Source organism: Sorex fumeus, unplaced genomic scaffold (genome assembly GCF_029834395.1).
Source record: "Sorex fumeus unplaced genomic scaffold, SorFum_2.1 ptg000009l, whole genome shotgun sequence".
NCBI lineage: Eukaryota > Metazoa > Chordata > Mammalia > Eulipotyphla > Soricidae > Sorex > Sorex fumeus.
In genome coordinates, this window is record NW_026606066.1 from 19180898 (window position 1) to 19203674 (window position 22777).

The window sequence follows — 22777 nt, forward strand, 5'->3', positions numbered from 1 at the left end:
TCAAATCATTTTATATATTTAAAAAATTCTCAACTTCTTTGATTGCAGAAAATACATCAAAGAATAAATTATAAATGTTAGAATAGTATAGATTTATATTTTTTGATAATTTAATACCCACACCTATATTTCTATTACGTACATTAGATAATTAAAAACATAAGCCCCTGACCTTAAAATCAAAACCATGTTTAAGTATGATATATCCAATAACTAGAGGCTTTAGAAAAAATTTCCCAGTAAGAAAAAATATTCTTTTAAATTTAATAAAATAATGTGATATTTTAAAAGGCCATACTTCATTCAACACTATCTCAACATAAGAGGACATATACAAGAACAATAGGCATATGCAAAGCTCACATCATCAATAATTACTAGGAAAATGCAAACCAAAATAAAATACCACACACATAATAACAAATGTTGGGCACAATATGGAGCAAAAATAACTTTTCAGTACAGTTGTTGGGACTGTAAGTTGATATAGCTATTTTAGAAAAAATAATATGTATTCTTCACGAAGCTAAAAGTAGATCTTCCATACTATTTAGCTATCTTATTTGTGTATATATCCAACGAACATGAAAAAAGTATTCACTGAAATTGTAAAAATTTTTATTAATGAGCATATACATTACAATGTTCATCAGTATTATTTACAATTATCCAACTAAAATTATAGAGGTCACCACTGGTATATGACTGAATCATGAAGATAATATAAATATATATGTATACATATGTGTATACATATATATGTATATATATATAAAACAAAACAAGAGAATGGATAATATCAACATACCAAACTTGTGGTGATGAAATACAAACTAAGAATTTGCGATTGGGGGGAAATAGGTGAATGGGATATGAAAGAAAGGTATGGGTGAGGAGATCTTAGGTACTTTGATTATGATAAAGTGATGTAACTGTATACATCAAGACCATAAATTTTTGTGGACCATAAGAGAGAGCTCAGTGAGTAGGGTGCTTGCTATGCACCCAAGTTCAGTTCCTGAGACCCTGAGCATATCAGGTATGATCAGAGCCATGAGTAAGCCCCAGGCATTTTTGGGTATGGCCCCAAAACAAAACAAATGAAATTAATTTAAAACTGAAACATTAAAAAGTTAGTAGAGTTGGGGCTGGAGCGATAGCACAGTGGGTAGGGCGTTTGCCTTGCATGCAGCCTACCCGGGTTCGATTCCCAGCATCCCATATGGTCCCTGAACACTGCCAGGAGTAATTCCTGAGTGAAGAGCCAGGAGCAACCCCTGTGCATTGCTAGGTGTGACCCAAAAGCAAAAAAAAAAAAAAAAGTTAGTAGAGTCCTGGCACTACAAAAACTATATAACTAAATTACTCGAAAGTACCTACATCAACAATCAGGAAATCCAGCCAACACCAGGCATTGGTGAAGTATGTTTTGTAACCATATGCTATCCATTTCAGAAGCATTTCCAGAATAAATATGTAAGTGAATATCTTGTCAGCATACTCCAAGACAGTCTTAATGGTTTTTTTCTTTTCAATATATATATCTTCAAAAGCCTGTGAAAATAATACTTAAATTTCAATCCATATATAATTTAATGCTTGTGATTCTTGATAAAACAAGAAACAAAATTCCTACTGAAGAATCCACTGTAATATAATATTATTATCTGACTTTCTTCTGGATTACAGTTAAACTGTGTATAGCATTTAGTTCTAGTCTTCTGGCTATGCATACCATAGGTTATCAGGAGCCAAATGAAAGAGACTGCAAGAGGTGAAATTATTTGTAAGCCTCTGAAAGAAGCTGATCCCCAAGACTTACAAAGCTTTTCACTTTAGAGGACTCTCCTATAATTCTCCAATGGCAAAGTCCTATATTTAATAATGATTCCAGGGTCATCTTATTTTATAAACCATTCTCGTTGAGCTCCTTCCTTTGTATGCATCAGCAATAATTGAATCCTCTCCTTTAGCTCTTAGATGTTTGTGCATTTCTACTATTCAGTACTTTCACCAGAATACAGGAGAAGACACAAAAATGTTTACGGAGTGGGTGAGTGCAGTCTAGTGCTATAGAACATAGATAATGAATTTTACACTAATATTTTCTCTTTGATTTAGGCTTCACATTAACGAATCACTATAATAGTCACTCCACAAATCTGATATCTTTCACACTCTCTAAGAATGTCTGTAAATAATAAAGATACTGTAGCTATAGCCCAAGTGCCTTGAAAATCATTTGGGTACATATAAGGAACTGAGCCCAGTGAAGACATTAAAAGTGATCTGGACCTAAATAGAACTTAATTACTAACATTTTCTCTTTCATGTTCAAGCAATAGTCATCACATTAGAAAAAAATTAAAGAAGATAATCCATATTCTTATTGGTTTATATTTCTACTAGTCATGAGCTTTGTATATTTTATTATTACTTTAAGTCCTTCAATGGGCTGGAGTGATAGCATAGCAGGTAGGACATTTGCCTTGCAAGCGGCCAACATGGCCGACCAGACTTCGATTCCTCCACCCCTCTCGGAGAGCCCGGCAGGCTACCGAGAGAATTTCACCAGCACGGCAAAGCCTGGCAAGCAACCTGTGATGTATTCAATATGCCAAACACAGTAACAATTGTCACAATGGAGACATTACTGGACCCGCTTGAGCAAATCGATGAACAACGGGAGGACAGTGACGGTGACAGTGAAGTTCTTCAATACTTTAAAAATTCTCTTGAGGCCAGAGATAGTACAGTGGGTAGAACATTTGGTTACATACAGTCGACCCAGATTTAATCCCTGGCATTCTAGATGATCTCCCAGCATGGCAAGGAATAATTCCTGAGTGCAGACCTGGTAGTAACCCGTGAGCATCACCGGGTATGACCCCAAAAGCTAAATAAATAAATAAATAAATATTCTCTGAATAGCTTTTTCTAAACTCTTATTAATACTGAAGAAAAAAGAAAAAATGGCAGACAGAATGGACAGACCTACTCAGGTGCTTAAAAAAATCTTTCTGTAGGACAACTAAAGTGATATGTAAGGGAAGTCTTCTAGTCCTCAGCACTTTTCTGTTTTCTGGTTTCAAATTTCAGAGAAACCAGGCAATGAATACTGAGACCATGCAATGCTTCATCCCCATTACTCAAAGACAAAAATGGGGACTTGACTACAAAGAAGGGTCAAACAGGAATCAATAGAAGACATAGCACGACTTGGTGATAAGAACCAAATACCTCTCTGAGTATATCTGACTCTGACCTGTCACAGAACTTGAAAAAGAATTTAACCTGCAGGACTCCTGGATTCTGGAACTAATTCTGTGGATGTGGGAGCAAGCGTCACAAAGATCATTATGTAATATCTACCATATTTGGGATAAAGTTTTACTCCATACTGTTACTCATTTCAGTTATTACTCATTTATTGCTTCTCTTGTACATACTTGCCTTTCTCAGGACTAATATCACCATAATAATAGGCTTTAATCTTAAGACCTCAGTTGTGGCCACATTGTCTTTTGTGTCCTCAAGCAACTTTCATTTATATATTTTTAAATTTAAAAAAAAATTTTTTGTAGGAGTACTGCTATTTATTCAGCCACTGATTAGCTGATTGAATTGGACATGAATTCTACCTTAATTTTTTTTATATTTATTTATTGAATCACTGTGGGAAATGTTACTAAGCTTTCAGGTTTAAGTCTCGGTCATACAATGATCAAACACTTTTCCCTTCACCAGTATTCATTTTTCATCACCAAGAACCCCAGTATACCCCCATCCCACCCCTCCAAATACCTGTGAGGCAAATGATTTCTACTTAACTCTTCTCTACATCGATTACATTCATTATTTCGACAAAAGATGCACCTTTTTTTTTCTTTTCCATTTTTTTTTATTAGTGAAACACCATGAGGTACAATTGTAGATTTACAATTTTTCGTGCTTGGGTTTGATTATACAATGATCAGATACCCATCCCTCCACCAGTGCCCATTTTCCACCACCATGGATAATATCCCCCCCACCCCCATCCCCCCTATCCCCCCCTGCCTCTGTGGCAGGGCAATCCCCTGTGTTCTCTCTCTCCTTTTGGGTGTTGTGGTCTGCAAAAGAGGCATTGAGTGGCAAACATGTTCAGTCCATAGTCCACTTTCGACATGCATCTCCTCTCCTGGGAGGATCCTCCATACACCCTTTATTTGGTGTTCCCTTCCCTATCTGAGCTGCCCTTTCCTCTAGAATGCCCGACTGGCCACTAAGCTATGGAGTAATCCTCCTGGTGCTGATCTCAGCTATTCTTGGGTATTAATCTCATATTTTGTTACTTTATATCCCCCAGATGAATGCAATCTTTCTATGTCTATCCCTCTCTTTCTGACTCATTTCGCTTAGCATGATACTTCCCATGTTGTACCACTTGTATGTAAATTTCATGACTTCATCTTTTCTAACAGCTACATAGTACTCCATTGTGTAGATGTACCAAAGTTTCTTTAACCAGTCATCTGTTCTTGGGCATTCAGGTTTCTTCCAGTTTCTGGCTATTGTAAAGAGAAAAGATGCACCTTTGTTGTTTAGAATTTCCCCCCAAACTATCAGAATTGCTGAAAAGGCATTGTGAAATATTTTGTTTTCTATAGCTGGTTATGAGACTCATATGTCACACGACCATGATTTTGGATTTCTGCAAAGAGCCAGATAATTACGAGATTGGTTTCTGTGTGTCTGGTGTTATGGCCGAGCCGGAGAGCCGCTCGTGCGGGGTAACTCATGACCTCTGTAGGGCGTGAAGGATGTGCTGGTACCGCTCCCCTTTCCATGAGACTGCAGTTGCCTTGTCACCGCTGGCTCATACCTGGCATTCCTATAAGCTCTGAGGCGGTGGCCACCTTGCTGCCAGGGAGAAAAAGGTGGAAGGGAGCAACACCCTTTCCCTCCTGGGTAGGCATGGCGCTGCAGTTTAACACATGGTCCATTCACTTCTATGCCGCGAGCTTCCGGGCTCTGGATTAAGTCCTTTTGCCTCTGGAGCCATGGCCATGCCAGAGAGCACTTGTGGGGGGCAACTTGTAACCTCGGTAGGGCGTGAAGGATGAGCCGGTACTGACCTCCTTCCCATGAGACTGCTGTTGCCCCGTCACCGCTGGTCATACCTGGCTTTCCAATAAGTTCTGAGGTGACAGCCACCTTGCTGCCAGGGGGGAAAAAGGCGGAAGGGAGCAACACCCTTTCCCTCCCGGGGAGGCATGGTGCTGTAGTTTAACACATGGTCCATTCACTTTTATGCTGTGAGCTTCTGGCCTCTGGATTAAGTCCTTTTGCCTCTGGAGCCATGGCCGTGCCAGAGAGATGCTTGGGGGGGGGCACTCGTGACCTCAGTAGGGCGTGAAGGACGAGCCAGTACTGCCCCCCTTCCCACGAGATTGCAGTTGCCCCGTCACCACTGGCTCATATCTGGCTTTCCAATAAACTCTGAGCCAGTGGCCACCTTGTATGCAGTCCAGATGCATTTTTGCCAAAAGCCACTGGGTTTCAAGATTTGTTTCTGAGTCTCCAGTATCATGGCTATTAATCAGCTCGATCAGGAGCCAGAGAGGCCATTTGCAGGCGGCGACTCGGGGTCTCGTTGGGATGGGGAAAAGAATCGGCTCCACCCCCATGTGGTGAGGTCCCATGTGTCTTGTCACTGCAGGCCCAAACCTGACTGTCCAGTGGCCTCTGGAGGATGGCGGTCACCAGGCCGCCAGGGGGAACAGGCCAAGGCACGAAACCTATTCCCACCTGGAGTGGCCCAGCACCAGTAAGCTACTGCAGGAACAGGATGCATTTCTCCCAAAAGCCTTCGGGTTCTAAGATTCGTTTCTGAGACACTGGGGTCATGGCCATTAAGCAGTTCGATCAGGAACCAGAGAGGCCATGCCTCCAATTATATAGCTGAGCCGGGGGTGGTTTATAGGTGTGTCTCCCACATACCTAACTTTTGCCTGTTTACTTTCTTGGTAAACTTTGCCCCAAGTTTTTGGGGTCTGACCAAAGGTACAGCAGCAATTTTGGGGTATCTTAAAGTCTGGCGTTGCCATCAGGCTGCTGATGCACTCACCTCAGAGGTACAAATTGACCTGCTAGCGGCACCATACCCCCTCAAGCAACTTTTAAACTCTGCAATTACCATCTCATTGGTATAATACGCAAACTATCATAATCTCACTGTATTGTTTAAAAGTTAAAGAGAAAGTCTATCTGAAGATTTTGAAACACTGAATGTACTGAATCAGAGATAATGCTTTTTATTTAAAGGTAGGCAGCAGCAGCTGCTTTGACAAACTCCCCAGGTAAAAATGTCAGGTTTTTGAAGGACATTTCTTTCTTCATATTTCAATTTCAGTATTAAAAGTCCTCCTACTTCCAAATATTATTTTTCTTTTTAGACATTTTGGACAGAAATTACACACAACTTTAATTATTTTGCTTTTCTTTATCTTTCCTTTATCTTTTCTTTATCTTTCTTTATTCCATGCTAAATCACAGTCATATATGTGATTTAGCATGGAATAAACTTATTGTATATGTTGAAAAAATTGTGCCAAGATTCTCCAGGATAGGAAAAGTAGCATTTTTCTTACTGTATCTTCTACTTTTTAGAGAAGAGACTTGTCAGGATAGGCAAACCACAATGGGTCCTGAGTGTCCCTATGTGTTCTTGTTGGAAGTAACAAGAATGTAAGGCCAATGTTTTGGGCCATTTTTCTGGTGCAGCTTTTGTAAGTAGAAGTAAGGGGTATAGCTATTTTTTTTTCTCTGAGACTAATAGCAAGGTTGCTACTGCTTGTTTTAAGTGAATGCCCTAACTCAATGTAATTCTAATATTCTGTATGTGAATTCTTTTTTAGGTTCATACTCTGCCTGTATGTGTCTTGGAAATAAGGGGAAATCAACAAAAATATGTGAAAGTACACACTGCCTTTCTCATTATGATTAGCAATGTCTTGAACTTTGTCTTGTGCTCAGAGGTCTCATAGCTTCCATGAAACAGTGTCAGGCTAACTTATTTTATTAATTTACTTTGGCTTCAGGGCTGGAGTGATAGCACAGCAGGTAGGACACTTGCTTTCCTTGCCACTGACCTGGCTTTGATTCCTCTGCTCCTCTTGGAGAGCCAAGCCCAGCAAGCTACTGAGAGTATCTCACCTGCATGGCAAAGCCAGGCAAGCTATCTGTGAAGGATCTGAGATGTCAAAAACAGTAACAACAAGTCTCACAATTTGTTGTGTGACGTTACTGGTGCCCACTCGAGCAAATCAATGAACAATCGGAGGACAGTGCTACTTTGGCTTCAAGGCCATACCTAGTAGTGTCCAGGGGCTACCTGTTCAATGCTCAGGGGATTACTCCTGACAGTTCAGGGGGACAAAAGATGCCAGGAGTCAATTCAGGTCTCCACCATGTAAAGTATATGCTCCAACCTGTTCTATTTTAAGTGAAGTAAAAACAAGTCCCAGACCCATTATCGATGAATCCAAAGTTGCCTGTGATACAATTTTCAAAGTTCTTTATCTTATCATTTTTATTATAATGGAATTTCCAGTGACACTTAGTTAGAAATGGACTTCTAATGGCTCCTCTCCTTTAGTATCAACAGAAAAAAAATAAATAAGAAGAGGTTCAGGATAAATATAACTCTTCATTCCTTCAATCTTTGTAGAAGGTTAATAGTATATATAAAAGATACCACATTCTCACCCTAAAACTAATGTCTATTTTCCCTTATTAAAATATGCAACATTCTCATAATACTGCCTATCTTTTTCACAGTATTCTGACCACTACCACACTACCTGTATTTGCTTTTCTCTCCACGTTACACTCTAAAGTTCAAAATTTAAAAAACAAAGTTGAACAATTATTAATTTGCTGAATTAAATTAGTTTACAAGAAGAATATAAACATTTTATATTTTGGGGTACAATATTACTACTCCTTTACTCCATGCATAACACCAAAGTGTCAATAATTTTCCACTACCGTCCATAAGACTTTTCCTTATTCTTCTTCCCCTATTCTACGTTAAGTAATATCAGTTAGTTTCTCAGATACTGTTGTTTCTTTTCATTTTTACTTGGTACTAACTATTCAGATTTGTAAACTTTCAAAATTTTGAATACCTTTTGATTTCTAGAGTTTTATATGTTTTTTCATTGTAACTTGTTTCTCTCAACCCACTTTGCCTATTTAATTCCCATTAATATTTCTAGATCTTGTAACAATATCATCTACCTTTCTTCCTTTCTAAAATCCCAGGTAGACAATTGTTTTTGCGCTGGAGCCCTAACATATTTCTTATTTACAAATGCACACCCATTCTATAATCAATACATGCCTCTCCCCTAGTTCTCTCTAAATTCCATCTTTTCAGAGCAGCAAGAAGAATGACTGAGAGGTAGTAGTTTACATTAAATATTTACTATATTTTGATTTCAACCATAGAGACTGAACTTTTGTCAAAATGATTTGTTGTAATATTTTTATTTACTACTCAGCCGTAAAATACTTACCTAATCAATATATTTCCTTAGCGTTAGATCACTTACCAGAGCACCACTGCTGAGCAGGATCATGAGAACAATGAAACTTTCAAACCAACTGTGTTCAACTATTCTGTAGCAGGTTTTTCTGATGTTCCACCAGATTCTTCCTTTCCCTGATTCTATGTTAACTTGGCAGCATGGGAACCTCCTTACACAACCTGCCAAGAAAGACGTACATAAAGTTGATATTCAAAATAAGTATTAATGTATTTATTTATTGCCTTTTGGGTCAAACCTAGTGAGGCACAGGGGTTACTCCTGGCTCATGCACTCAGGAATTAATCCTGGCTGTGCTCAAGGGACCATATGAGATGCTGGGAATTGAGCCTGGGTCAGTGCAAGGCAAAAGCCCTACCCACTGTGCTATAGCTCCAGCCCCAATATATTTATTTTAAAATGTTCTTAGAGGCATTGTTGAATCATGTCCCTTCAAGCAAAAAATTTCTATGCCATTCCTTCAACCAAGTAATTTCCTAAACTTCCACATACATCTTCAAATAGATTCGATTTGAATACTATCTTCTGGGTTTTCCTAAGTGTCCGTGGTATTTTCTTAGTAGTTATAGGTTATTTTTAACATACTGTATTCTATTTTAAGAAACTTTATTTCAGATACTCTGGCTTACAAACCTATTAATGGTAGAGTTTTATACATAAAACATTCCAGCAACACTCCACCAGGCTGTTCCTCTACCTTTGTTCTAGTATTACACTTCCACCTGCCAAGCCCCACCACAGTGATAATCTTCCTCCCGAAAACCAGTTGTCAATATCTGGTGAGTTTAGGCATTTTTTAAAAAATTTCACCATATTTCTTTACATCCTGCATATGAGAGACATCATTGTGTGTTCATATTGTTTTTCAAAAAGGCCAGTCAACATTCCCACCAGCAGTGAATGAGGGTCCCTTTTTCCATTTAGGCCAACATTGGTTATTTTTGTTCCTGTGATGTGTGTCAGTATCACTGGTGTGAGGTGGTAGCTTACTGGTGCTTTGATTTACACTTCCCTGAGGATAAGTGATACGGTCTATTTTGTACATCTTTAATCACCTCTAGAGAGGCTCAGGGGGCCCATATAGGGTGCCAGGATTCAACCTTTGTCAGCTGTGTGGAAGGCAAATGCCCTGCCCGCTGTACTATCACTCGATCACTCTATGTCTTTCCTGAGGAAGTTTCTGTTAAAATCTTTCACTCATTTTTTGATAGGGTTGTTTGTTTTTGTAACACTGTTAAAATGACTAATCATTTTCCTTGTGTTCTCTTGGTATTTGGGTAGTGAGCAGGATTTTATCTTGACACTTGGCACAGGGATTACTCTTGATGAGAGCAGGGATTTAACTACTCATCTTATCTTTTGGCCCAGCTACTAATTTTTCTTTACCGTAATCTTCAGTTTTGGTTGAACCCAGAGTCTCATACATGTGAGGAATATGCTTTACCATGGGTTCATTATTTCTCTCTTAATATCATGCTGTTAAATGATGAACATCCAATTATTATTTGATGTATGAGTAAATGAACTAAAATCTGAAGGAAAAAACACAACTCAGGACTTTATTTATGAATTTTCTTTGATGTGAGATTACACTATAATTTCATAATGCTTCCAATACATTATAAAGTCTTTTGGAAAAATAGATAAAATAACATTATAATTAGTTAAAGCTCCTGAAAATAAAAAGAAACAAATATTGATTAGAATATGCAGATAAAATTATTTTAAAAACTGTAAGGCAAGTCCTTCACTGGAATCCTTGGTTTAAAACATGCAAATATGTAAACTTGAAGAATATTATATTAAAACATTTATAATGTATTCATTTATTTCTCTATTAAGTATATTATTTTCTATGTACTCAGCTGTGTTAAAAAGTTACATAACCTAGTTTGAGAAGGAGTCAGAAGAATATTAGGAGAGACTTGGTTTAAATTAAAATTTTAGCCAAAAAGGGTTTGGATGGAATTCAAGGAAAAGAGGCAGAAAACTATTTTGTGTAAAGGAATTACTTATCAGCAGGTCATAATTGTGATGGAAACAATATTTATAAAGAATCGGGGGTGAGAAATAAAGAAAAAGAAATTGGTTAGATAATGGAAAACATTTTCTCCTATCTTAAGAACTTTACTTAGCAGTCTACACAAATTGAAGAATAAGTAGCGGACCATAAAGAGAGACTGATAGAGACAGTTTGTCGTTCATATACCCAACATCGTGTGGCAAATAAGTTGAAAGAGAAAAGGAATAAAGACACAGAATTAGAACATTAAGTTTTCTGGCTCATTCTCCCTAAGAAGAGGAAGAGATAAGGCAACTCTGGAAGAACCAGAACAATAACAGTGTCAGGACAAATGTGACAGGTAAAATGAGAAGGATTTGGTGACTAACTAGATGTGACATATAAGAAAGAAAGAAGCCCAGAACAGCTGGGTGCATGTCAGCAATGAAACAAAAACTACAGGAATAGGAGCTAACTGGAAGGTTATAAGTTTCAGAAACCTGTGAAACTTCCCTAGAAAGACATCCTTTACTTACTTGGAGATGTGAATCTAAAACTCAGTGAAGGAAATTTGGGCTAGAAAATAATATGTAGAAATCATCATCATATATGTATGGTAGGTGAAATCGGGAATTTTTTGAGGTTATACAAAGAATGTATTTAGATTCAGGGTGGGAAAATAAAATTCAGAACATTCTCAAACAGAATATTAAATCATAGAATTCAGAGGTATTCTAGAAGTAGCTCAGACTGGCTCTTGGTAATTTACGGTTACTTTCACTGACCTGTTATTAAAGTAGTCATTGTAAAACAATAAGCTATATAAACTTAAAATCATATTATTTTATTTTCAGTTTTATGAGGATCTATTTCTATATAAGTGATACAATATGTTTTTTGCTGCTTATTGTTTTAGATCTAGATCAAGTGAAGCTTAATGTTTAATGCTACGATTAAAATGAAATTTTCTAGTGCTTAGAGATATCTCAAAGGGTCAGAGTGCATAATTTGTATGTAGGAGTCCTAGCTTTGATTCCCAGTGCTGGTGGGTGTGACTTCAAAACTAAAACAATTAATAAAAAAAATACAAAACTAAAACAAACAAAAAGTTTCTAAAGTTCTTTCTCAACCATCTGTAGAGTAAGTAAGTAAAGTAAAGTAAGTAAAGACCCTCCCGTTGATCATCGATTTGCTCGAGTGGGCCCAGTAACGTCTCCACTGGAGACTTTGTTGTTACTGTGTTTGGCATATCGAATACGTCACAGGGAGCTTGCCAGGCTCTGCCGTGCGGGCGGGATACTCTCGGTAGCTTGCCGGGCTCTCCGAGAGGGGCGGAGGAATCGAACTCGGGTCGGCCATGTTGGCTGCATGCAAGGCAAACGCCCTACCGCTGTGCTATCGCTCCAACCCATCTGTAGAGTAAATATTTTAAAACATATGCATCATTTCAAAAAGTACATACATACAATGAACAACCATGGATCTAGCTTTCAAATTCAATAAACAATATTTGTCTTACAATTGTTTTAGTCAGGATTCTCTAGAGAAACAAAGCATGTATGTCTATTTGTGTTTATATGAGTGTATATATGAGAGAGGTTAGAATTGATTAAGGCTTGAGAGATAGTACGGTGGGTACAGTGTTTGCCTTGCACGTGCCCAAGTTGGGTACTATACCCAGCATCCCATAAGGTCTCTGAGCACTGCCAAGAGTAATTCTTGAGTGTAGAGCCAGTAGTAACTTCTGAGGACCATCAGGTGTGATCCAAAGCCAGATAAAGGAAAAAAAGGCAAAGAGAACTGGTTAAGTTGATTGTGTTTACTTGGCCAGTCTAAAATCTGAAAGGGTAGGCTGGTAGGTTAAAGACTCCAAGGAGTAGTAGTTTTCATCTAACGGCAGTCTATAGGCAGATTTCCTTCACATTTGGGACAGGTTAGTCTTGGTTTTATCAGACCTTTGACTGAATGCAGGCCATTCATATAATCAACGGTGACAAGTTTAACTTAAATTAAGTAGATGTGCTTTACTCAAATCCAATTGATATAGATAATTCATTTTTTAAAGGTGGTAAATACTAAATACCAATTATTTGGCCAAAATTTACTACTATAGATGTTCTGGAGTATGCTTCTAATTTTACTAAAATAGTGGATATATACAAGTGTAGGATATGTACGTGGTTATTATGCTATGAATCTGTATCCAATTATACATTCAGTGACATCCTCTCAGTATTTGGAAACCAGGCATGTTGGGAATTGTCACACTACAAAATTCAAATGCAAGATAAGACACAGCTTGCTGATCTTTTGGAGTATATTTATGGCAATGATGTAGGATATATTAATAAAATAGTAAAAACCATCATCTTTGTAGCCAATACACTGTGATTGATACACAGTCATTAACAAAATATTTGGAAACATTCTATCCTTATTCAATATTTTAAAAATATGATTCAGCAAAATTTGTTCATGTCATTGTTGAATGAGTGAAGTTATAAAACATGGCTTCTTTGTTTCCTTTTTACCATACTAATAAGTGACAAAGGGACTATGTCAGAGGAGTTTGAGCACTTTGTGGTAGTGAGGTACACCGATAACATAAACTTCAGCATTACCATAACAATTTTTATCTAAATTATAATAAAAATTAATTTGTACAGAAATAATTGACTGATAGTAGACACTTAAAAGTAAGAATTAAATTAATGAAAATACCAACCAAGGTATGCCAACCACCAACCATATCTATACTTATTCTCAAATGCAATAATTGACTGTCCACAAATACAAAATCTTGGTAACATTAAAAAAGAAGCATTTATCCTGTAATAATCAATGAGCTATTGGAACAAACAACAGCGAAATTTGTTTGTTATTTGTAAAGTATGTGTCACATATTCTTTATGCCAGTGAAATTCATAAAAAATGTATAATAACTATTTTTGAGAACTGATTGTTAAACATTTACCAGCATTTACTGAGATAGATGGAAGAAAAACTTTGATGGAGGCAAGGAGTTGGAAATACGTAGCTGAAGCAAGATGCCAGGGAATAAATGGAGAGCTGAAGCATAAACAAGAATGATAACTGAGAATTAAAATATTTAAATTTTAAAATGTTAAAGTTCTTTAAATATAAGCAGTCAGAATTACTTTGAAAAAAAAAAAGACTTTCAAAAGAGGAGCTACAATCCATTTTTCTCTTGAAAATTTTATATGAAAAACCTCATTCGGAGAGAAAGTAGGTGAGCACTTTGGCATGTTCTGAAACTATGCTTGCTATTATTAAACTTATGGTATAAATTGTTTTTTCCAAATTGAAGAAATCTTGTTAATGAAACTGTATCAGATATCAAAATCTGTATATGACAATGCACCAAAATCTGTATATGGCATTGTGCCAAGTAACTTCAGATCATCATAATCTATATACCCATAATCTATATAATAACAAAACTAGGTTTGTCTTGATAAACTATAACTTTCAGACACTGTCATTATGGATTTCTTCTCAATTTTGGAGAAAATTTAGTTCATTTATCCTATTAACATAAGGTATTGCCTAGCACTTTAATTTTGCACTCTATAGTGAAGTTTATAAGCTATATAAACTTTATAAAGTTTATAACCTTCAAATCTTAATGTTTTTGTTATTATTTATATTTAATGTATTCTTATCCTTTCTGGAAACTTCTCACTTCCCAGAAGGCTAAAAGCTTATCTCTTTTGCCCTTCTTTCTGTTAGAAGTTCTTAACAGTCCTCTACATAGTTTAAAATGCTTCGGGAACAGAGTGATTGTACACCAGATAGGGTGTCTGCCATGGATATTGCTGACCAGGTTCAATCCCTGAAATCCCATATGGTTCTCCGAGCACCACCTGGAGTAATCCTGAGTGAGAGACAGAAATAAGCCCTGAACTCTGCCAGCTTGGTCCAAAATCAAAATAAATAAAATGCTATACAGAGTTGATTTAGAACAGAAGTACTTTCCCTAAACGATCTCTAAAATCTACTAAGCAATAATAATAACCTTATTATTTGAAAGGTCAACTACCTGTGCATTCTATAACTTACACAATTGGATGAAAAAGAAACAGGGTGAATTAAAAAAGACACATTTATTTACATGATACACATATAAATAAATGGTTTTATTTACATAATAAAAAAGTAATTTTTTATCTGAAACATAGGTTTATAAATATTGCCCTTATGGTTTATCAAACCTCAAAGAGTTTCTCTTTTACGTTGAGGCAAAAGTGCTCCACCGATCCTTGTCTAGCTTTTATGCAAAGCTGTATCCCAAGAGAGATCTTACCTAGCTGGTTAGCAACGTTATCACATCTTTTTAAAAAACTATTAATTAAATGTAAACAAAACACAGAACCTCTCAAACATTTTAATGGGTTCCCATGGGTAAATACTATTACTTTGGGGTGTTTTCAGTAACTTGCTCTCGTGATGCATTACATAAAGTTTGTCCTTGGTTTCATCATGTTAAACTAATGCTCTCAAACATGAAGCATTTACTTCTTCCAAGAATCTTTCCTCCACTAATAAAAATATAATAACATAAGTATAATTAAGATTTTTTTGAAAAATTACTTATTTTTAAAAATTCCAAATCATGTAAAACAGATATTTTGTTTTCTGCAAAAAATTTTAACATGACCAAAAGAAGATACAAAGGAGCTTGCTACAGTATTAAGTTAAAACTAATAGTTATTTTCAGTAAGTTGATCAACTCAGGACATTTTGTGGGGGAAGTTGCTTCCTCCTGCCAAATTAACAAATAATAATTATTTTAAGGGAAGGAGGATATTCTTCTCACAAGATAATCCTGATTTTTGTAATTTAACAATTTGGAATGGAAAAATAATATATATCAAGAATAACCAAAGGGTGATATTGTATTCATAGTTTTACAGATTACCAAGATATTTGAAATTTTTAAAGAGAGTAAAAAGCAATGTCAGATCTAAGAACGAAGTCTAAAGTCTTTAGAGATAAAACTCATTGAATAGAAATAAAAAAATATGACTTAAGAGGGTGGAGAAAGGATAGAGAAGAAGAATAATGAAGAAACCAGTAACACATGAGGAAAATGATATTTACACACTTGAAAAGGATCAATGTGCTTGAGATAATAATTTCAGCATTTATCTTCAGTAAAAGCACAATTACTCTGAATTAACTATAAGTACTTCCTTTGATTTTGTTTTATCTTCTGATAACAAAAAAAAATGTCTGGAAGACAAATGCTGCTCTAAACTGTCATGGTTCCAGGTAGGTGCTTATAGATTTAGCACAAACTGGGAAAAACACCATTAGCAAAGGAAATAAATCAAGCTCCCCACTCCTATCCAGATAAGCCCACTCATTTTGAATATTTCATGAGAAAACTATGAATTTCTCTTCTTGAGGCCCTGAAATTGGTTTCATTTTAGACTTCTCTTTCACAGACTAGCATCCAAACAATCCATAGGCAAATACTTTCGGTTTTAACATCAAAATGCTCAGAATCTCACATTTTCAGAATTCCCAGCTCTACAACACTAGTTTAAGTTCCCACCATCTCTCTCTCTCTCTCTCTCTCTCTCTGTCAGGGTTAGGGAAGCAGAGTATATCTAGTGATGCTCAATGCTTACTCCTGCCTTTGCTCTCATAGATCATTCCTGGTAGGGCTCAGAGAACCATATGGATTGCCAGAGATCAAATCTGAACTAGGGTATGCTGTGTGCAAAGTAAGTATGCACTAAGTAAGTAGTGCACTCTCTTCTGTATTATCTCTCCAGCCCCAAAGCGCTTATCATTTTTTACCTGGATTACTGCTGCAACATTTGAGAAGTTTCCCAGTCTCTGTCCTTGTTATTCGTGCATCTACTTTTCAGATAACAGACTTTTAAATGAATTATCAATAAAGCTCTTGTGATCTTTTCTCTACTATGACTCTGACCTCAGATTTTAATAGTCCCATCTCTCAATATATTCTATTAACAGTGGTCCTAAGATTTTTCTGCAAATGTCAGGTATCCCGACCCCCCCCCCCCCCCGAGCATGAACCTTTCTTATTATGATTAAAATAATCTGCCTCCATGTATTTGCACACACTATTTCACTTTTCTTCGGGTCTCTGAATGTTACTTTTAAAGAGAAGTCTTCTCTATTAGACACAAGGTTCCGACCCCTTAACCTTGGAATCTACCTTTTCTTTTTAGTTCTCCATAACTTGAATCACTTCTCTGACCTTCTATATAATTACAAATTTATTTGAGCAAGAAATATTGCTGCTTTTTGTTGCTTAAGCCTCAACCTGGCATATGAAGGTATTTGAAGATTATCTGAATTAAAGATTAATGAATCAAAGTTTGAAAGGTATGAAGTCTCCAATGGACTAAAGCGGCTCAAAGTGATGCCATTCAAAGGTGCTAATTCCCAGTAAAATCTTTTTCAAGTTAGCTTTAAGTAAAAAAATTTATTGAAATAGAACATACATACAGCAGAGAATATAGGCATTTTAGTATAGATATTTACTCATATAGATAGATATATAATAGAGATGTGTATAAAAACATGTAACATCTATAAAATTCATTTCATTTCATTTCATTTCATCATCCTGTTATTCGTCGATTGCCTCAAGCAGACCCCAGTAACGTCTCTTTCATCCTAACCCTGAGACTATATTCAAGGCTCTTTAGGAGAATGAGACCCATCATTATTACTGGTATTTGGCATATTTGGTACGCCACGGGGAGTTTGCCAGACTCTGCCCTGTGGGCAGGCTACATTCTATAGCCTGCAAGTTTGTCCAAAGTAGGAATGAGATGATAAGATGTCATAAAAAGATGTCCTGATAACCGCGGCCGCGCAGTTCCGGGAGCTGGATTTTATAGTCTCTGAGTCTTGGCCGTTGATGGGATCACACGGCGCCAGGGGGCCAGGTGGTGGGTGTGACCCCCGCCTACTGGAATTTGGAGGATCTGGGTGGAGGATGCTCGATAAAATTCATATGTGCATAAATATATATTCTACATCCATAAAGTATTCTCATGCCATTTTCGAATCTGTACCTCTGAAAGAAATGACCAGTCTGACTTCTATCTTTATTGGTTGACTTTTGTTTGTTCTTTTCTTCCTCAGATTTACTAAGGAATGATTAATAATTAAATGCTATACATATTTAAAGTATATAATTTGATACTGTGGTATAAGTATATTGTCAAATAATCACTGTAATTAATTAGTTAGCATATACATGATTTCTTGGGCTGGAGCGATAGCACAGCGGGTAGGGCGTATGCCTTGCATGCAGCCAACATGGCCGACCCGAGTTCAATTCCTCTGCCCCTCTTGCAAAGCCTGGCAAGTTACTGAGATTATCTCGACCACAGGGCAAAGCCTAGCAAGCTCCCCGTGACGATTTCGATATTCCAAACACAGTAACAAGTGTCACAGTGGAGACGTTAGTGGGCCCGCTCGAGCAAATCGATGAACAACGGGAGGACAGTGACAGTGATACATGATCTCATATAACCACCAATTTATTATGTATGTGTGTGTATACATGGTGAGAATATTTAAGATCTATATACCTTTTCAACTTTCAAATAAATAATAAAGTATTCTTAACTATAGTCATGTTGAACATTACACTCTAAAACCTATACATTTCTTTGGCCTTCAGAAAAATTTTAGTGGTGTAAAGTTCATTAAAATGTTTCTAAATTATCTGTTGTATATTATATTTTACAAGTCCTGAATAATCTCAGAATTATTACATAATATCATTGATGTTTTTAAGATTAAAGTAGTCTTTGTAAGACTTCATCTCAGTAAGAAAATACCTACAGTAAGCACTAATACTTTCTGTATATAGCTTATATTTTTCAGAACTACTTTTAGGAATACGAAGCCATAATATTTTTTGATAAGCCAAATTTCTTTATAATTATCCAAGAATTATAGGATAGAGTTATTTCTAAAATGAATAGAGGAAATCTTGGTATCACTGTAGAGATTTAAGTTTACATGACTCTATCCAGTAAACCAGGAAAAAAGGTAAGTGTAATTTTGAAATGTCTTTCATATCAACACTTAAAATTTTTTTAGCATATGGTAATTTGTGCATAGACAATATTTATACCAATTAAATATAATAATGATTTGCTTATCTAATCTAATGGAATTTTTCTTATATTTAGAAAATTTATATGCTAATTTTACTTTATAAATAGCTCTACTTGCCAGCCGTTTTATTTACTGCCTGAATATGAAAGAAGACTGATGGCAAAAAATCTAGGAAAATGAAAGAAAATCAATAATTTTGACAAAAATGCCTACATCTGAAGGCAAGCCCAAGGGTAGACAGTGAGTAGTTAGCGTAAGTGTTGTCATACCTTCAAGATAAGATAGACAAATGACTTTAAAAGCAGTATCACTGTATCACTGTATCATGTCATCCCTCCGTTTATTGATTTACTTGAATGGACACCAGTAACTTCTCTGTTTCAGCCCTGAGATTTTAGCAACCTTCCTTACTCATCTTTCCCAATGCTGCCCATTGGAGGTTCAGGGTAAAAGAGCAGTAAAGAAAGTAAAAGAATGAAGATGGATACTGTGCTAATTAATTTGTAAGTGTAACCTATTTTAATCTCAGTATTCCTTTGGTATATTTATAGGGTTCTCAAATCTCACAGAGGAGACTAGTTGTAAGATTTCAAATTTTATATAAGATCCCAGAGAGAGCTGGTAGTAGGTCAAGTCCAGGGACTTAGACATTTAAGACATGCACTCTACACTGAGTCACATCCCCAGTTCTATAATCTAGATGATATTAAACTGCTACTTTACTCAAGTTTTTTGTTTTTAACCTAGATGATACATTATATCTTTTTTAGACAATTGTGTTTACTGGGGCTAAAGCAGTAGTAAAGCCAGTAGGGTGTTTGCCCTGCATACTGCTTACCTACCTTGATCCCCAGCACCTCATATGGTTCCTGGAGTCTTCCAGGAGCCAGAGGCAAATCCTGAGTACCTCCAGGTGTGGCCCCAAAACAAAATGAAGCTAAACAAAAAATGTGTATACTTTTCGAGGTAAATTTCAAAGTCAGTTTCTAAAATAATTTCTGAAAAATTCTAGTAGTAAGAAATACAATAGGCAGAAAGTAAAAAGCAATGATAAAAAGGTGCCATTAGAACAGGACAGACTAGGGCTGGAGCGATAGCACAGCGGGTAAGGTGTTTGCCTTGCACGCGGCTGACCCAGGGTTCAATTCCCAGAATCCCAATCTCCCAAGGACCACCAGGAGTAATTTCTGAGTGCAGAGCTAGGAGTAAAGGAGTAACCTCTGTGCATTGCCACATGTGACCCAAAAAGCAAAAAAAAAAACAAAAAAACAAACCAAAAAAAGACAGACTGAGGCATGGCATGTGCCCAGGGCTTTCTATACCAAGTTAGAGACTTCAGATTGATTCTCAAATTTTAGTGTGCATAAAGATCCCCTGAAGGTCTTGTGGTTTACCCTAGGGATTATAACTGATTTGTGGTTTTTATAGTCAATATGTGACTCAAAAGGAAGAAAATAAGGCTAACTCAAATTTCACTTGAGATTCAAGCAAGATCATGATTTCAGTAAATGAGATAAAGAATAGAGGAAGTCATAGATGATATAGGGGAATTCCACTAAAGTTTGTTTTAAGCTCTTTAAACTCGAGCGATAGCACAGCGGGTAGGGCGTTCGCCTTACACGCGGCCAACATGGCCGACCCGAGTTCGATTCCTCCGCCCCTCTCGGAGAGCCCGGCAAGCTACCGAGAGTATTCGATATGCCAGACACAGTAACAACAAAGTCTCCAATGGAGACGTTACTGGGCCCGCTCGAGCAAATCGACGATCAACGGGAGGGCCTTTACTTTACTTTACTTTACTTACTTAAACTCGAGATGTTTAAGAGATTCAGAACTTTCAAAGATGTCAAAGAAGCACAAATGTTGATGATTGCCAGAAACAAAGGTAAGGGTGAATTCTGGAACTGACTATGGTGAATAGCATATCACATTTTTTTTCCTTAGAATTAGTTTGTAGCTTAAATTTTGGTAAGAAAAATAGTATCTGTTCTATTAGGTTGCATTCTAATGATGTTCTGGAGTTGGCATATGAATTAAGAACCTAAAATGAGATACATGAGCATCCTTCAATAGTGACATTTACAATATCACACACTGACATTGCAAATTACTTTTATATGTGTAGAAACGAAAGTTAAGAATGCTCTAGGAACTTTCCCTTCATTATGGAATTATGGCTCAATTAAGGAAAACAGATCTTTTTGCTAAACAACAATGGAAAGGACTGGATTTTAAGGCAAAATCCAAATAATATGCAAATATAGGTTAAATATGGTCTCCAATTTTCTCTTACCATCTGTAAAACAGGCCTCTGGTTCATCTGTATTTACAGGTTCAGCCTCTGCTTCTTCTCCTTCTCTTGGCAGAGGATTATCAACCGTGCTACATTCCGAGGAACTTGATTGGTTGGGTCTCTAAAAAAATAAAGGAAGTTACCACCCACACCAAATAGTTCAGTTAGGATTCATTCAAATCTTGCACATAGTTTTTTTAATAATAAGAATCATGCACAGGATAATGGAAAAAGACTCACAATATGATGGTCATCAAAAATACCAGCATACACATTGAGGTCAAGTAACCTGACAATATCTATGCTCGATCTTTCTATCTACACATCCTGTGAAAAGTAATTTAATCACATTATGCTAGCAAGCAATTATTTAATCAAATGAGCATAAGGTGATATAACTATGAAAATCATTCAATTAGCAAAATATTAGACATATTTTAATTTTTCTATATAATTTTTTGTATATCAGTATTTGATATTTTACTACAACCAGAATTGTCACAATTATGATACACAGGTGCTAAAATGCCAAAGATTAACAATTAAGGCCAGATCTGATGGCTGGCAGAAAAGCTTTGAAAATCACTATAAAAGGAAATTCAAATTGATTTCATTCATTATGTCTTGGATTTAAAAATATGCAACAGGAAATATAGATATAAGGCCTAAAAGTCAAATAATGTATTACAGTCAAAATGGCAAAGACCATAGCAATTATCTCATTCAACACTACCCATTTTAACCATATAATTTCAGGATATAGTAAAAAGATTCAAGTATTATAATGTTGAGAGATAGTGGCTACTGAAGTGAGCACCATATGTAAAAACTGAAACAAAGATTCAATGAAGTTAAAAACTGCATACTAACACACGAGAAGAATGAGTTTATTGTCATTATGATCAAGCAATTGATCATATGACAAAAGGTTTTCCCACCCAGAATTTTATGATCAAACACAATATTTACACATATACACAAACACAGAATACTTTTGAAAAAAATACATAGAGCAATTGTAGCAAAACTTTGCCAAATGTTCCTACTATTGTTTTATATGGTGTAAAGAAAAACATCAATGGATAAGGTCAATTTTTGTTTTCATTTGCTAAATAACATGTGAATGTAAAAAACTATTACACCTTAATTATTTAGAATACTATTACAGCTTAATTATTTAGAATGCAAGTGTTAAAATGAGGAAACACTCTTTTAGTTAACTTCACGCATGTCTATTAATTTACATAAATATTATAGGTCCAATCTATAACTCTATCATTGTACTTAAGGTATAATATAAGCAAAGATTTTATAATTATAGTAAATTATGAGTATCTTATTATAAAAATAATTACTCTAGCATATTGACAAAAAGGAATTATTATCACAAGGTCAGAACATTTTATAATCTCAGTGATAAAATTCCACTTAGAAAGCATATCATTAAAAGCAAATTAAAGAAGTTTAGAATTTAAAAATGTAGATTATAAAATGGAACATAATTCTGTAAGACCTCGGGCTTTAAAATATATTCATTTGAAAGAATGGAACAACTTATAATTAGTCATGTATCATACTGTGTCAGTAACCATAAAAACTAATTTAAAGTATGGTAACTGAGAGACTACAATTATTTAATGCCTTTCATTCTTTTTTTAAGCTTCCATGCATTCATTTTTTATTCTTGTATTAAAATCAGTTTTGTTCATTTTTGATATATTTTATCTTAGTCACTGATTTACAATTTTACAATAA

General features: G+C 35.9%; 1 protein-coding gene across 7 annotated transcripts in view; it reads right to left on the reverse strand.

The window, feature by feature from the left end:
• SCN9A (sodium voltage-gated channel alpha subunit 9) overlaps positions 1-22777 on the reverse strand; it is a 181522-nt gene that overhangs the window by 24735 nt on the left and 134010 nt on the right. For all 7 annotated transcript variants that reach the window (XM_056110248.1, XM_056110242.1, XM_056110247.1 and 4 more), the window contains exons 18-20: positions 21023-21143; positions 8598-8752; positions 1381-1554 (exon numbers count right to left, since the gene is read on the reverse strand). In XM_056110248.1, the coding sequence (XP_055966223.1) occupies positions 1381-1554; positions 8598-8752; positions 21023-21143 (450 nt within the window). The remainder of the gene's footprint in view (positions 1-1380; positions 1555-8597; positions 8753-21022; positions 21144-22777) is intronic.